General features: G+C 36.1%; 1 protein-coding gene across 7 annotated transcripts in view; it reads left to right on the forward strand.

The window, feature by feature from the left end:
- CDH18 (cadherin 18) overlaps positions 1-16,079 on the forward strand; it is a 1,109,578-nt gene that overhangs the window by 1,020,858 nt on the left and 72,641 nt on the right. For all 7 annotated transcript variants that reach the window (XM_063811379.1, XM_063811380.1, XM_063811382.1 and 4 more), the window contains one exon: positions 9,940-10,076. In XM_063811379.1, the coding sequence (XP_063667449.1) occupies positions 9,940-10,076 (137 nt within the window). The remainder of the gene's footprint in view (positions 1-9,939; positions 10,077-16,079) is intronic.

The following is a 16,079-nucleotide window of genomic DNA, read 5'->3' on the forward strand; positions in this document are numbered from 1 at the left end:
TTTATTAAGCTAAAGGTGAGTCCAAGGTCAGGCGTTTTGGCTCACACCTGTAATTTTAGCACTTTGGAAGGTCGAGGCGAGAGGATCATTTGAGCTCAGGAGTTCAATACCAGCCTGGGCAACATGACAAAACACTGTCTCTACAAGCAAATACAAAAATTAGGGTGGCATACACCTATAGTCCCAGCTTCTTCAGAGGCTGAGTTGGGAGGATCACTTGAGCCCAGGAGGCAAAGGCTGCAATGAGTCGTGTTCCTGCTGCTGCAGTCCAGACTGGGTGACAGAGCAATACCCTGTGTCTCAAAAAAAAAAAAAAAAAAAAAAAGTATGAGACCAAGTTGTGGTAATATCTCACAGGGTATGTATTGGTTAAACTTTATCCCAACTATTGATTATTCTCAACAAAACTTACAAAACAACTACTTGGGTGACAAAATCTTAAATACATTTGCTTTACCATTCATGTCTTGTACCTGCAAATATTTACAAAGTGACAACTGAAAGAGGTCTTCTATACTTTATTTATTTTTTTTTAATTTTATTATTATTATACTTTAAGTTTTAGGGTACATGTTCACAACGTGCAGGTCAGATGATATTTCTCTAAGTAGGTCACTGTAAAAATAGATTTCTGTTACATAAGTTTTTAATTAATTTCTTGTGGTGAAATGGACAGAATATAATGAAAATAAGTGCCACTGAGGACTGAAGAGCTGTTATTGAAATGAAAAATAACATTTCTAATACACTTTAATATGAGTATTGATTATCACGAATGTATACCTAATCAAAGGGAAGCTGAGTGCCAAATGATGACCTGCATGGTTTGTTTAAAGTAGTTTCTGTGGAAGAAAATATTTGAGTAAAGGTAATCATTATTGAGATTGAATTTTTACTATGGTCATAAATTTTCTGTCTGTTTTTTGGTCCCTAAAGTACTAATTTGAATAATAAATTTTCATCTCACTTCAATATAATGCATTTTCTTTTTACTTTCATCATTGCTTTAAAACATATTTACTAGAGATATGAAATGGTACAGAAGTTGAATGATAGAACAAAGAGCAGTGTAGAAATAAAAAATTATAGCCAGTATTTATAAGTTATATTGGGAACTTGGCAAGATCTCCTGTACTGGGTGAGGCATGAATGGATTCATTTATCTGTCAGTGTGAAATTAGTTAAGGTTTGCCTATGGGACTTGTCCAGTTAGAGGGCTAATAAAGACCACTGAGCAAATTTGAGCTGTCAGTAACTTAATTGTACTTTCTCTAATCTGTAACTAGGAGACATCTTATTGATCATTGATCATACAACTTTCACAGTAGTGTTTAGTGAAGATACCATTTTGATGCTTATTTCACACATAATATAGTGAACATGTAGTGGTGATAGGGTTTGAATTATATGTCACAATTATAAGAGTAGCCGTTGAGTCTATTTCAACGTTTTCTCCCTCATATTAACACTTTTGACCACATATGCTTGTAGATTACTACAGGATATTAACAAGATACACCACAAAGTAGTTGCTTTGCTTTTTTTCTTAGATTTAAACTGAAGTCTAAAAGATGGGCTTTCACAGTCAATAATTGTATTACATCTTAAAATTATTTCCAGAACTATGATTCTATGAAGTTTTGGGTGAGGCGCAAATTTATTTGTTCTTTGTGCAATGTTTAAATATTACTCAATGAAAGAGGGAATAAGCCAACTACACACCATAAAGAGAAAACAATTATTTCCCGAATAAATCTAACCAATTTTAAACATAGTATTAGAAATCCATATGAAGGATGACATTAAGAATCTATAAATATCTTATCTAGATATGAAAACATACTGGCCTGGATAGGTAAGACACGATTTCTTGGCACGATTAGTGCTACCAACATATTTACAAAAGAAGTGAAAGACTACTATCAGTTGCATGAAATATTATCAGAGTCTCCATTATAACTGTTGATTGATTGGTTGGCTTATTCATTCACTTGTGAGGCCAAGCAATACATCTGTGTTATTATTGGTAGAAGTTAAAGAGCTTTAGTCTCATACACCTTCCAAATAAAAATTGCTCTATGTGAATTAAGCAGTAAATTAAAAATTAATTTTCTGACAGAAAATTTTCAGAAACAGGCTGAAGTTCTGGCTATTTATATAGAGACTCTTGTTTATTCAGTAGTAACCCTATTCATATCCCACTGTGTTTATAGTGCAGTCGTAGGAGAAAGAAACAACCAGTACTTACAATTTATGAACTGTCTTATCAAAATAGACTGAAGCTTCCCAAGAAAGAAAGGGAGAAAAACGTCTTCCTGAGAAGCCCTAAAACAAGTGATAGCTGTTTTCTATGAAGGCCTATCATTTAACCCTCAAGCATAAGTGATTTTCACATATCACTTCACTTAATCATCACAAGAAAATTATTATGTAAATGGTTCTCCATTTCGCTCATGGAGACAGCTCAGAGAGACTAAATCTCTTAAGGTCACAATGCTAAGTGATACAGCTGTGATTAACAGGTTTGCTTGGTTTCAAACCTGGAGTGATTATCTTACTATGGCTTGATATAATATTCACATATATGCTGGGTCTATTTTAGAAATAATTTTCCTGGAATTGATCTTTACATTCTAAATAAACAAGGCTAAAAATCTGTGACTTATTGTACACGGAGAGAAAGAATGTAGATGTTTTTCAGTGTCTTCAAAGAGGTTACTACCTCTGATATCTGAAAACTGGGAAATTTGTCCTTGGTAAGCGGCCCATCCCTCACCCTAATTCTTCTTGCTTCTTCATTTATCTTTAAAAGTCTGTACTCTTGCAATCCAAACATCCTTGACATTTTTCCCAATCTATGCATTCTCATCTTCAAAATTTTACAGAGATTCTCTTTCTCTACCAAGTATCTGTACTCCTTTCATCTAGAAAGATAATAATTATATTCTTTCATTTTTTATACTAGGTCTTACAGTTTAGTCAATCCTCATCTCACACCAGTTAGAATGGCAATCATTAAAAAGTCAGGAAACAACAGGTGCTGGAGAGCATGTGGAGAAATAGGAACACTTTTACACTGTTGGTGGGAACGTAAACTAGTTCAACCATTGTGGAAGTCAGTGTGGCGATTCCTCAGGGATCTAGAATTAGAAATACCATTTGACCCAGCCATCCCATTACTGGGTGTATACCCAAAGGATTATAAATCATACTGCTATAAAGACACATGCACACATATGTTTATTGCGGCACTATTCACAGCAGCAAAGACTTGGAACCAACCCAAATGTCCAACAATGATAGACTGGATTAAGAAAATGTGGCACATATACACCATGGAATACTATGCAGCCATAAAAAATGATGAGTTCACGTCCTTTGCAGGGACATGGATGAAGCTGGAAACCATCATTCTCAGCAAACTATCGCAAGGACGAAAAACCAAACACTGCATGTTCTCACTCATAGGTTGGAATTGAATGATGAGAACACATGGACACAGGAAGGGGAACATCACACACCGGGGACTGTTGTGGGGTGGGGGGAGTGGGGAGGGATAGCATTAGGAGATATACCTAATGCTAATTGACGAGTTAATGGGTGCAGCACACCAACATGGCACATGTATACGTATGTAACAAACCTGCACATTGTGCACATGTACCCTAAAACTTAAAGTATAATAATAATAATAATAAAAAGAGTTTACTACTAAAGTCTAACATGGTGAATAAGGGCAGCCATGTTTCCTGGAATGCTGATGTGTGGTTTCTTTCCTATCTACTACATGAAGCTTTTTTCTTTCTCTTTTTTTCTCTCTCTTTCTAGTCTAGCAGCCAATACCAGAAAGCACTAGTCTCCAAAATGCTATGTCACCTCTGAAGGAATTCCAAACCAGATCTAAGATCTTTCTTTCTGTTTTTCTCTAATATGTCATATGAAATCATCAAATTCCATACTCTCTGGATGATCTCTGGTGCACATATCTCTATTTAACTGTTTTTCCTCTTTCAGGACTGATCAAATACCATGTCCTTCATGAAGCTTTTATGCCTTGGAATTTTATACTCTGATCTCTTCATTAAACTCTCTGGCATCCATCATTATAATCAGTTACCTGTCCCTCCGTCCCTCCCTTTCTTTCTTTCTCTTTCTTTCTTTCTCTCTCTTTCTTTCTCTTTCTTTCTTTCTATTTCTTTTCTCTCTCTCTTCCTTCCTTCCTTTCTTCCTCTCTTTCTTCTTTCTTTCTTTCTCTTTTCTTCTTTCCCTCCCTCCCTCCCTTCCTTCCCTCTCTCCCTCCCTCCATTTTTCTTCCTTTCTTCTTTCATTATTTTCTTCTTTTCCCGAAGTAAACTATTTGACATATTCTCTCTTTTTTAATATATATCTTTCATTCTTTTTCTGTACTCTTTCAAATGAGAGTATTTTTGAATGAATGGATAAAGATTGTATTAGTTTGTGCTTGTGTTGCTATAAAAATACCTGAAGCTGGGTCATTTATAAAGAAAAGAGGTTTAATTGGCTCATGGTTCTGCAGGGTGTGCAGGAAGCATGGTGCCAGCATCTGCTTCTGGCCTCAGAGAACTTACAGTCATGGCAGAAGGTGAAGGGGAGCCAGCATGTCACATGGTGAGAGTGGGAGCAGGAGTGAGAAGAAGTCCCAGGCTTTTGAGCAATTAGATTTTGCATGAACTACTGAGAGTGAGAATTCACTTAACACCAAGTGGATGGGGCCAAACCATTCATGAGGGATCCACCCCCATAATCCAGTCACCTCCCACCTGGCCTCACCTCCAACATTGGGAATTAGCTTTTAATATGAGATTCAGAAAGGAAAAACATTCAAACAATATTATCCCCCCTTTAAATTTTTCTCCTTTTAAAAACAAAGAAGCTGGCCAGGTGCAGTAGTTCAGGCCTATCCCAGCACTTTGGGAGGCCAAGGCAGGTGGATCACCTGAGGGCAGGAGTTAGAGACCAGCCTGGCCAACATGGTGAAACCCCGTCTCTACCAAAACTATAAAAATTAGCCAGGCGTGGTGGCAAACGCCTGTAATCCAGCTACTCCGGAGGCTGAGGCAAGAGAATTGTTTGAACCTGGGAGGCAGAGGTTGCAGTCAGCTGAGATTGTGCCATTGCACTCCAGCCTGGGTAACAAGAGCGACACTTCATAAGAAAAAAAAAAAAAAAGCTGATAAATATTACTCAGTAGACCTAGATTGTATTTTAATCTGTTGCACTGTCTCCTTAATGTTGGACAAATTCTCTATTACTCTGTCCCTTCGTTTCTTCATTTGCAAAAGGGAGCTAGTAATAGTACTTACCTCATGCAGCTGTTATGAGTGTTTAATGAACTAATATTTATAAAGCACTTAGAACCCCATCTAGTATACTGCAAGTGCTCCATAAATGTTAGATTTTCTTACCTCTTACTAGATAGCTGTGTTAAATAACTCATATACGCATTTTAGTATTTCCTCTCTGCCTCACACATATGGCAATACTCAAAGGTTTATATTAATGGCCAACTTAGAATTTGAAGAAATTGTTTAAAATGTCTTATCTGGCTATAAATCTTCTAGCCTCAATTTATTCTGGTTCATTTTTGGTAGCTGTAACCTAGAATTTTTTTTTTTAATTTAAAATCCCAATTCCATGGGTTTTATGATTAGTCCTCTTTTAGGACCTATGTCACCTAGGCAAATGGTTACTTGATTTTGTATTTTCTAAATATTTCTGATAATGTCAAATTAATTATTTGTAAAAAAAATCTAAATATTGATATATACATTCATAAAGTATTAAGATTTTTTTACTTAGGGCTTATGAAACAGATTTTATTATAAAAATTATTTGAAAAGCAATTTACTGAGAATAGTCTCATCTCTTTTTAATTGTTTGATTAATAGTTTTATGGACCCATGTCACTTCTTAATTCTAAATAATTAGCATTGAATGATTCTACATTTAATCTTCAAAATAGTCTTGAATAGTTTCTCTTTTCTCACATTTCCACTTTACTTACTTCTGAGTTTTTATTTCCATGTCTGGGCAGAAAGCCAAAGGTGGTTAGGCAGAACTATTTAGTTCTACTTGAGTCAAAATTCAATTGCAACTTCATGAATAAGACTCTTTGGATCCAAGCATCGCCCACAATCTAACCCTTAGGATGTTGATTTCCCTAGAGAGCTAGATAGCTTAGGAAACTCGGAAGCAAATAACATGAGTCTACAGATGCATGCCTAGCAGTATGCTTACCATTTTTCTAATATATAAACATAATTTAAAACTATATAAATTAAAATGTTTAACTCTAAAACTATTAAGCCACTGATATTAGCACTTATGTTAGAAAGCCCAGTGTGAAGTGGCTAAAAAAGAGGAGATTGCTCTGGCAAAAAGACTACATATTTTCAGAAAACAAAACAAAACAAAACAAAACCTATTTTCTTCCAGACTGACAGTTGTAAGGTGATCTAATTTCTAAAATGAGACATGCTCTGCCATATTTCATAGGGATCTATAGCACTACAATCTGAGCTGTTCTGATAGTTGCTGCAGGCAACTTTGAAGCTGAATAATAAGTTCCAAATTTGAATCCTCCAAATTTCAGATACAGAAGCTGATTTTCTTACAGTAACCAAAAATGAACAATTTCTTAAAGACAGGTTAACATTAGATAATAAAATAGCCAGAAAGCCTACTGACTACATGTTAAAGGATGCTGTCCTTTCTACATGACAAGACATCTGTCATTTCCTAACCAGTTCAACCCTCATCCTCAGCATTTTTCCTCTGGGAAAGAGATATTATAAGAAGGGTTTTGTTTTTTTTCTAGTATAGACTCAATTTGAATTAAGTACAATGGTTTTACTGTAGCATGGCTTTATGCTTTGGGAACCCCAGTGACACACAGATTTCCCACTATTCTGTAGCATCTGTTTTTTGTGTCTCAGAATAAGATTTACTTTAGAGTTGTACCTTTTGTTGTTTAAATTTCTTTTTTATGTTAAACTTTTTTCAATTAGCATATACTTATTATTAGAAAATTTAATGTACAATGGTCAGTTCCTTTTTTGATCACACCATTCCAAGTGATACAATCTGTCTCTTTTTATGTGTTTTTTACTGATAAGTTAGATTTCTTGGCATGCTCCTTGCTCTGTAGTTTCATTCTCCATGCTGCTATTAATATCTTCTGCCATGTGTGTTCATGCCTATCCACAGGAGGTTAGAAGATTTCACACCTTAGCAATATGCTCTGCATACCCTTCTAACACCTTATGCCTATGAGAGGCATGGGGTTGGTTGTACTGCAATTCCACTTACACTCTGTTCTAGAAAGTATGATGAATTTTGTAATATTTACATCACCACACCTACCCTATATTTCTACCCAGCTTTTCATCTTTTCCTCATACTAAAATGGAAGAAGCATCCCTGTTACTTTCAATGGGAAATTTCTATATCTGTTCCCCAGAATCCAATTATTTTCACCTTCTCATGAGTTTTACAATTTTTGATAGTCCCCTTTTTCAAAAGCATCATTTCTTTCAGCAAAGACAATGCTTCTTATTTCCCATATAAAAGAAAATAATTTGTTGAACCCACTTTTCTGATGGCACAAAATGCTTTTGTTTCTGCTGTTCATTCATTAAAAGAGATCAATCAATTGTCTTAACTCATGGTCTTTGTATCTTCACATTCAATATACTCTTGAAGCCACTGTAATAAATCTCCAGTCCTTTGATATATTTTCTGATGTTATTCTTGACAAGTTAACTATTAATAATACTGTCCATCTTGCCAAATCCAATTAACCCTCACTAACCTCAATCAACCTCCTAACAGAATTCACCCCAGTTGTTAGCTCCTTCCTTCCTGGTAAGCCATTTCTTGGCTGCATGCCACTCCCCTTCCCAGTTTTCCCTCTCTCCTTTGGCTGTCACCATCTCCGAACAGATACTGACCTGCTCTATACTCAATAGGTTGTGTACTTCAGTGCTCAATCTTTTATTTCTTTTCTCTTATAATTCTGTTCCAGATGAGATTATACCATTCCCATTACCTTAGCTTTATGCTGATATATCATCTCAAAGTTATATTTCCTATTTAGAAAGGACAATTGAATTCCATACCCATATTTGACTTTTGCTTTTTATTCCACATGGGTATCTAGTGGGCATTTAAGGCATAATCATTAATTTTTCCCAAACTACCTTTCCCCAGCTCTTTTTATCCACCTCAGTAAAGGGGCCTATCAATTAAATAGTAGGTCAAACACGTGTGGAAATGGAGTCACCTGTGATTTAATTGCTTTACTAATGCCACTGCAACAAGAAGTCTATGAATTTCATTTCATATATAACAGTATGTTGTACACTTTTTTTCATCATCTTCTATCTTTCCATCTTTGTCCAAGTTGACAAATAATTTTTTTTATAAATTGTTTTCAACTTTCTACAGTCTATGATAAAAAGTAGCCACTGTTATTTTTCAGAGCATTAATAAATCTGTTTTTATTTTCTTGAATTTGAAATTCTTGCCATTGCTTTCACAAAAGATACCTTGTCCTACCTTGTCCTAACTCTTGGAGATTCATGTCATTCAGTCTCCATAGCCAGGTTGACATAGATTTGTTTTCTAACCAATTCAAACTGTTTCTTTAATTTCGATCTTTGCATCTTGGTTTTCTCTGTTTCATATATTCTTCCCTAGCACTTTTCACATAATTAGTCAGTCCATTTCATCTTTCAGGTCTAGATAAAATATTACTTAAGCTTAGATTTAAAAAGAGAAAAAAGCGTTAGAGGCTTTAGGAGAGAATATTTCTCTCCTTAAATAGTTGAAGAAATAGTCTGAAGCTTTTCTGGAACATATGATAATTGTTAAATAGTATATATTCAGAGACATGTTAATCAGCTGTTGCTAAATAACACATAACTCCAAAACTCAGGGGTCTTAAAAAAAGCTATGTCTAACTACACTGTATGTGTCGGTGGGTTAGCTGAGGGCTAGCTGAATTAGGCTAGCTTTTGATGCCAGCTCTGTTTATCTCTGGGGCACTCAATCGTGCATCTGCACATTTACTAGATTGATCTACGCTAGGTTGGGAACCTTAATTGGGACAACTTTGCCCCATGTGTTTCCCTTCCTCCTGCTAGGACAAGTTAATTAGCCCAATCATGCTTTTCTTGTGGCAGTGGCATAGGATACAAGGAAACATACAAAGTCTCATGAAACCTAGGCCCAGAAAGAAGACAGACACCATCACTTTCAGCTCATTTGATTACAAAAGCAAGCTGAAATCTAACCCAATATAAGAGAACTCTGCAAAATTACATGAATTGAAGAGGGAAAATAATTTGTGGCCTATAATTCAACCTATCTTTATTTATTTTTTTGTCTCATTCTTTGACTAAACTAGGGTTTAGTTGAACTGTGATGGAGGTACAATGTTAATAAATGTAAATGTTTTGTTTTTCATTTTATATTATCTTTAAAACTTAGCTACAATGAAATTTCAAGATAAATTCATCTCTGACTTTAAGGATTCTAATTTTTTTTGAATAATAGCAACAAGAAGTCTTATTATAGGTTTAATTTTTTTTTCATTAAACGTATTATAGGCTTCCAAGAGGTGAGTTCTTTTGGTCTCTCCACTATTAATCGCTGTTTCTGCTATCTACTTTTATTCATGGAATTTGGTAAGACCTTATAAAATTATTCTTTGAATTAGTAATTGAACTTAGAATTAAAGACTGACAGATAAGAATAATTGATATAAGTTCTATAAAAATATAAAGTTGCCATGTAATCAAATATAGAATTTAAAAGTATATTTGAATATTTTAATGTATTTGGATATAATACTTTCCTTGGTTCAGTTGTATTTTCTTCATTATAACATCAAGTAAAAACTTCTCTTTTTTTCTCTAGATACTTCATCAACTACAATGTTGAAGACGACAGATTTTTCAACATTGATGCCAATACTGGGACCATTAGGACTACAAAGGTTCTCGACAGAGAAGAAACTCCATGGTACAACATCACAGTCACTGCTTCAGAAATTGGTAAACTACTTTATGTATCACAGTAAAAGATGTCACTTGTACAAGAAGACATACTGAATTTCCTTAAGAGCAGGGCCCTCATAATCTTTAGTTTTGATATCAGGATCTAGGAGAGTAAGCGGAGTATATTAGATATAATTTCTCATTATCAGATAGCATGAATAAGTCTTATGCCTTCCTCCTTACTGTAATTCTGGCATGGTGATGGAAAAGTGGCATCACAGAACACTTATGCCTCATCCTTGAGTCAAGGGCATTTGGTTCTCCTTCTAATTGGGAGACTTGCTTTTTCATTTGCTTTTGCCTTACTTACACTATCAAGTCATTGGAATGGCTTGATATGTGTGATAGTTTAGGAAAAAAGAAAGAAAGAAAAATGTATAATTACACATTGATTATTTTGTCAATATAATACCTCTGCTCAAGTTTCAAAAACACTTATAGAACTTACAGTAAAAGAATAATTCTTGGAATTTCAACAGCCAGGTTTAGGCTGTCTTCAAGTAATGTACGTGATCTACAGCTGAGGATGACTCTTGTTCTACCTCCACCCAGAATATTCCATTGTGATAAACACCTAAGCTCAGGAAACAACATAAAAAATATATATATCCGTAAGACTTCTGGAATCATAAAGGTAGATATGACTGTGTTAAATGAAATTAGAATATAACTCTAAGAAAATGAATCCATCTTCATAACAATAAAGTTTTTTTAACATATTCGTAAGTAGACCAAAAGTACCAATTATCCTCACTTTAAAAGTGTACGAAGAGGTTATACATACATTTAGGAAATGTTTTGATGTATTCATGAAAAAAACCATGAATATATCAGAGGTTAAGAATACTTCACATTTGAAAATAGTGCCATGTAAAGTAAAATCACATTCTGTTTTTCTTTCAGAGGGTCTAAAACATTAAAAATTTTAACAGCTTCATTGATATACAATTCACACAGCATAAAATGAACCCTTTTAAAGTGTATAACTCAATGGTTTCTAGAATATTCACAGAGTTACACATCCATTACCACAACCAATTTCAAAACATTTTTATTACTACAAAAAAAAAATTCTGCATTACTTAGTCATAATCCCCCACACTCTCTCACCTTAATTCAGGAAGCCATTAATTGACTTTCTGTCTCTATAAATTTGCCTGCTATTGCTTTGCTATATAAAAGAATCATATAATAGGTAGTCTTTTGTGACAGGTTTGTATCATTGAGCATGATGTGTTCAATGTGTATGCATATTATAGTATGTGTCATTGGTACTTCATTTTTTTATTGCCAAAATTATTCTATTGTATTGATATACCACATATTTATCCATTCTTTACTTGACAAACATTAATCTGGTTTCCATTTTTTTCCTAATAGGAATAATATTGCTATAGGCATTGGTGTAAAAGTAGTTGTGGAAATGTTTCCATTTCTCTTGAGTATATGCCTAGGAGTGAAATTGCTGGTAACTCTTATGTGTAGCCACTTGATGAACTAGCAGATTGTTTTCCAGTGTGGATGCACTGTTTTACGTTTCCGACAGCAATAGGGTTTCCTATTTCTTCATATTTCCACCAACGTTTGTTACTATATGTCTTTTTATTATAGCCATTCTAGTGGGTGTGAGGTGGTATTGCACTGTAGTTTATGCATGCTTCTATTGCCCTTAGTTATGTAGCAGTCATGAGGCTACTTCAGTGTTTTTGATTCTACTTGGGTTTTGGTGTCTGCAAAATTAGCTCAAGTGGCTTCCATTTGGATTAGTTTTTCAACATAATATCTCTGTAAAAGTAACCTTTCACTAATTACTTTTAAAGGGGTTCTCTAAAGAATCCATGAGTGAGTTCAATTGTAATCATTTCTGGTTATTTTCATCTTCAAAATAACCAGACGTTAGCAATTGTGAATCCTTAGTAATGTAAGAACAAATTAAATGGCGGTTAAATAATAAGGACTCATTAAAAATTAGTTAAGAAATAAAGGGATGAATGGAAAAATATATCCAAGAAAAAAATTATGAGGGTTAATATGGTTTGGTTGTCCTCACCCATATCTCATCTTGAATTGTAGCTCGCATAATTCCCACCTGTCATCGGAGGGACCCAATGGGAGGTAATTGAATCATGAGGCCGGGTCTTTCCCATGCTGTTCTCATGATAGTGAATAAGTCTCAGGAGACCTGATGGTTTTATAAAGGGGAGTTCCCCTGCACACGCTTTCTCTTGCCTGCCGCCACGTAATATGTGACTTTGCTTCTCCTTTGCCTCCTTTCATGATTGTGAGGCCTTCCCAGCCATGTGAAACTAAGTCCATTAAACCTTTTTCCTTTATAAATTACCCAGTCTCGGGTATGTCTTTATCAGCAGTGTGAGAACAGACTAACACAGTAAATTGATACCAGTAGAGCGGGGTAGTGCTGTAAAGATACTTAAAAATGTGGAAGTGAATTTGGAATCGGGTAACAGTCAGAGGTTGAAACAGTTTGGAGGGCTCAGAAGAAGATAAAAAAAATGTGGGAAAGTTTGGAACATCCTGGAGACTTGGAGTGCTCGGAAGACAGGAAGATGTGGGAAAGTTTGGAACCTCCTAGAAACTTGTTGAATGGCTTTGACCAAAATGCTTATAGTGATATAAACAATAAAGTCCAGGCTGATGTGATCTCAGATGGAGATGAGGAACTTTTTGGGAACTGGAGCAAAGGTGACTCTTATTGTACCTTAGCAGAGACTAGCAGATTTTTGCCCCTGCCCTAGAGATCTGTGGAACTTTGAACTGGAGAGAGATGATTTAGGGTATCTGGTGGAAGAAATCTCTAAGCGACAAAGAGTTCAAGAGGAAGCAGAGCATAAAAGTTTGGAAATTTTACAGCTTGTTGATGAGATAGAAAAAGAAAAACCCATTAACTGGGAAGAAATTCGAGCCTGCTGCAGAAATTTGGATAAGTAACAAGGAGCCAAATGTTAAACACCAAGACAATGGGGAAAATGTCTCCAGGGCATGTCAGAGACCTTCACAGCTGACCCTCCCATCACAGACCCAGAGACCTAGGAGGGAAAAATTGTTGTGTGGGCTGGGCCCAGGGCCCCCTGCTGTGTGCAGCCTAGGTACTTGGTGCCCTGCATCCCAGTCGCACCAGCTGTGGCACAAAAGGGCCAAGGTATAGCTTGGGCAGTGACTTCCTAGGGTGCAAGCACTAAGCCTTGGCAACTTCCACATGGTGTTGAGCCTGAGGGTAGATAGAAGTCAAGAATTGAGGTTTGGGAACCTCCTCCTAGATTTCAGAGAATGTATGGAAACCCCTGGACACCCAGACAGAAGTTTGCTCCTGGGGTGAGTCCTCATGGAGGACCTGTAAGGCAGTACAGAAGGGAAATGTGAGGTGCAAGCCCCCACACAGAGTTTCCACTGGGGCGCTGCCTAGTGGAGCTGTGAGAAGAGGGCCAACATCCTCCAGACCCCAGAATGGTAGATCCACTGACAGGTTGCACTGCACACCTTAAAAAGCCACAGACACTCAATGCCAGCCCTGAAAGCAACTGGGAGGGGTCTTGTACCCTGCAAAGCCACAGGGGTGGACCAGCCCAAGCCCATGGGCTTGTATCAGCATGACCTGGATGTGAGACATGGAGTCAAAGGAGATCATTTTGGAACTTTAAGATTTGACTGCCCTGCTGGATTTCAGACTTGCATGGGACCTGTAGCCCCTTCGTTTCGGCCAATTTTTCCCATTTGGAATGGCTATATTTACTTACTTAATTCCTGGACCCCCATTGTGTCTAGGAAGTAACTAATTTGCTTTTGGTTTTCCAGGCTCGTAAGCAGAAGGGACTTGCCTTGTCTCAGATAAGACTTTGGACTGTGAACTTTTGAGTTAATGCTGAAATGAGTTAAGCCTTTGGAGGACTGTTGGGAAGACATGATTGGTTTTGAAATGTGATGACATGAGTTGTGGGAGGGGCCAGGAGTGGAATAATGTGGTCTGGCTGTGTGTCCCCACACAAATCTCATCTTGAATTGTAGCTCCCATAATTTCCACATGTTGTGGGAGGGAGCTGGTGGGAGGTAATTGAATCATGGACCTCGTCTTTTCCAGGCTGTTCTGGTCATAGTGAATAAGTCTCATGAAATCTGATAGTTTTATAAAGGGGAGTTCTGCACAGGCTTTCTCTTGCCTGCTGCCACGTAAGATGTGACTTTGCTTCTCCTTTGCCTTCTGCCATGACTGTGAGGCCTCCCCAGCCTCAGATATGTCTTATTAGCAGTGTGAGAACAGACTAATACAAAGGCGTTGAGCTAATTCTTCAGAAAAGAGAATCAACTCCAGAAGCATTTCAATCAGAAGCCATGCTTTAGATTAATTTTTTTTTCACTACCTCACTCCAAATAATATTTGAATTAAGTAGAATGTAGTTTATGAATATATATGAGTTCATGCATTCATGAAAATTATGTTATTTGCAGTCATCACCAAAATAAATGCCTGTTTTTACTAAGTAACATCCTAATTATATATTTACTTGGTAAAATATGGGTATATTTTTATTATGTGCAGTACTTTATATGGGGTTTGAGTTAATCTATATCTACTAAGTAAAGCAGTACAGTAAATTGTAATTTTCTGAGTTTTAGGTGGTAATAAAACAACCTTGGAGAACACCTCAATGAGCATTACTAAAATATAATTTAATTCTAATCATAAACAGGTGTATAGAAAGAAAGAGCACTATTAAAGATTTTATAGCCATGTTGGGAGACTGTATTTAGAAATGAAATGCATGCACCGATTCCTTGGCTTAATTGCCTGTTAATGTCATTGGGAACATTGCCATGTACAATTGTTTGTCAGCCTTAACCTCAACATCAGCCACGCTACCCAAGTATTTTCTAATATATTCTGTTTTGGAAGGGTAGCTGGTACTTTTTCAAATGGGATTTTTTAAAATCTTCTTAATGTACAGTTTCTGAAGAGCCAGTTGTTTTGTGAAGTGATATTTAGTAGTGAATGTTTGTAAGTACTTTTATAAGGCTACCTAGGGATTTATGCCAACAAGAGAAAGGTGCCTCCTCTGGGCAGATGAGGCATTGCAGTAGGATTTAGGAATGAATGAGGGCAAGGGAAAAACAGTGCTCCTTCCTTCTTGTGAGTAGGCCTTGTTTCAGGGTCATACAAGATATCAATAGAAATATTCCAGTCCCTAAATCTGTGCTTATTCTAATATGGCCCTGTAGGGAAGCTGATGTTTGGTGAGCCCAATCATTGGTCAGGTTATTTTAGCTCACTAACGTTTATTTTGTTATTTATTTTTTAAATTTATATTGTGAAGTAAATTAACTCTTACAAATGTAAAGATGACATTATGAGTACGATAAAGATGACATTATGAGTATGGTCAGGGACCTAGAAAGTGTTGTATTCTCATCATATGTCACAGTTTTTGGGAAAAAGTACTTTCTAAGTAAAGACCTACAGAACATTTCTGCAGTGGGTAACACCATCTTCCCTCTATGCAATCTATAATACAGCTGTTTGGTAATTCGAATTAGTTTTCTGTTGTTGTGTAACATATAATAATATGATTTCTGTAGGTCAGAAGTCCAGGTGGGCTCAACTGGGTTCTCTACTTAAGGTCTCAAAAGGCTGAGATCATGTGCCAGCTGGGATGAGCTCTTCTCCAATGGCTATGAGATTCTTACTGGATAATAAACTTTCCTTCAAACTTACATGCTATCACGCAATTTTCCCTTTATGTGTCCCTGGTATAATGCATATTATGCATATTTTCATTCCAACTCTTTGTTAGGAACTACAAATAAGGCATCAGTGACTGCCTAATAACCAAAACCTATCAATACTTTTTACCTTTTATCTTTCCGTCATTTCTTTGTGACATTTGACTATGTTCATCATTCTTTTACCTCTTAAAATTTTCTGTATTTTAGCTACTATTCCAGTATGTTGGTATTGGGTACTTTATAATCTTTATCCTAAAGTATCTT

This window comes from Pan troglodytes, chromosome 4, assembly GCF_028858775.2.
Source record: "Pan troglodytes isolate AG18354 chromosome 4, NHGRI_mPanTro3-v2.0_pri, whole genome shotgun sequence".
NCBI lineage: Eukaryota > Metazoa > Chordata > Mammalia > Primates > Hominidae > Pan > Pan troglodytes.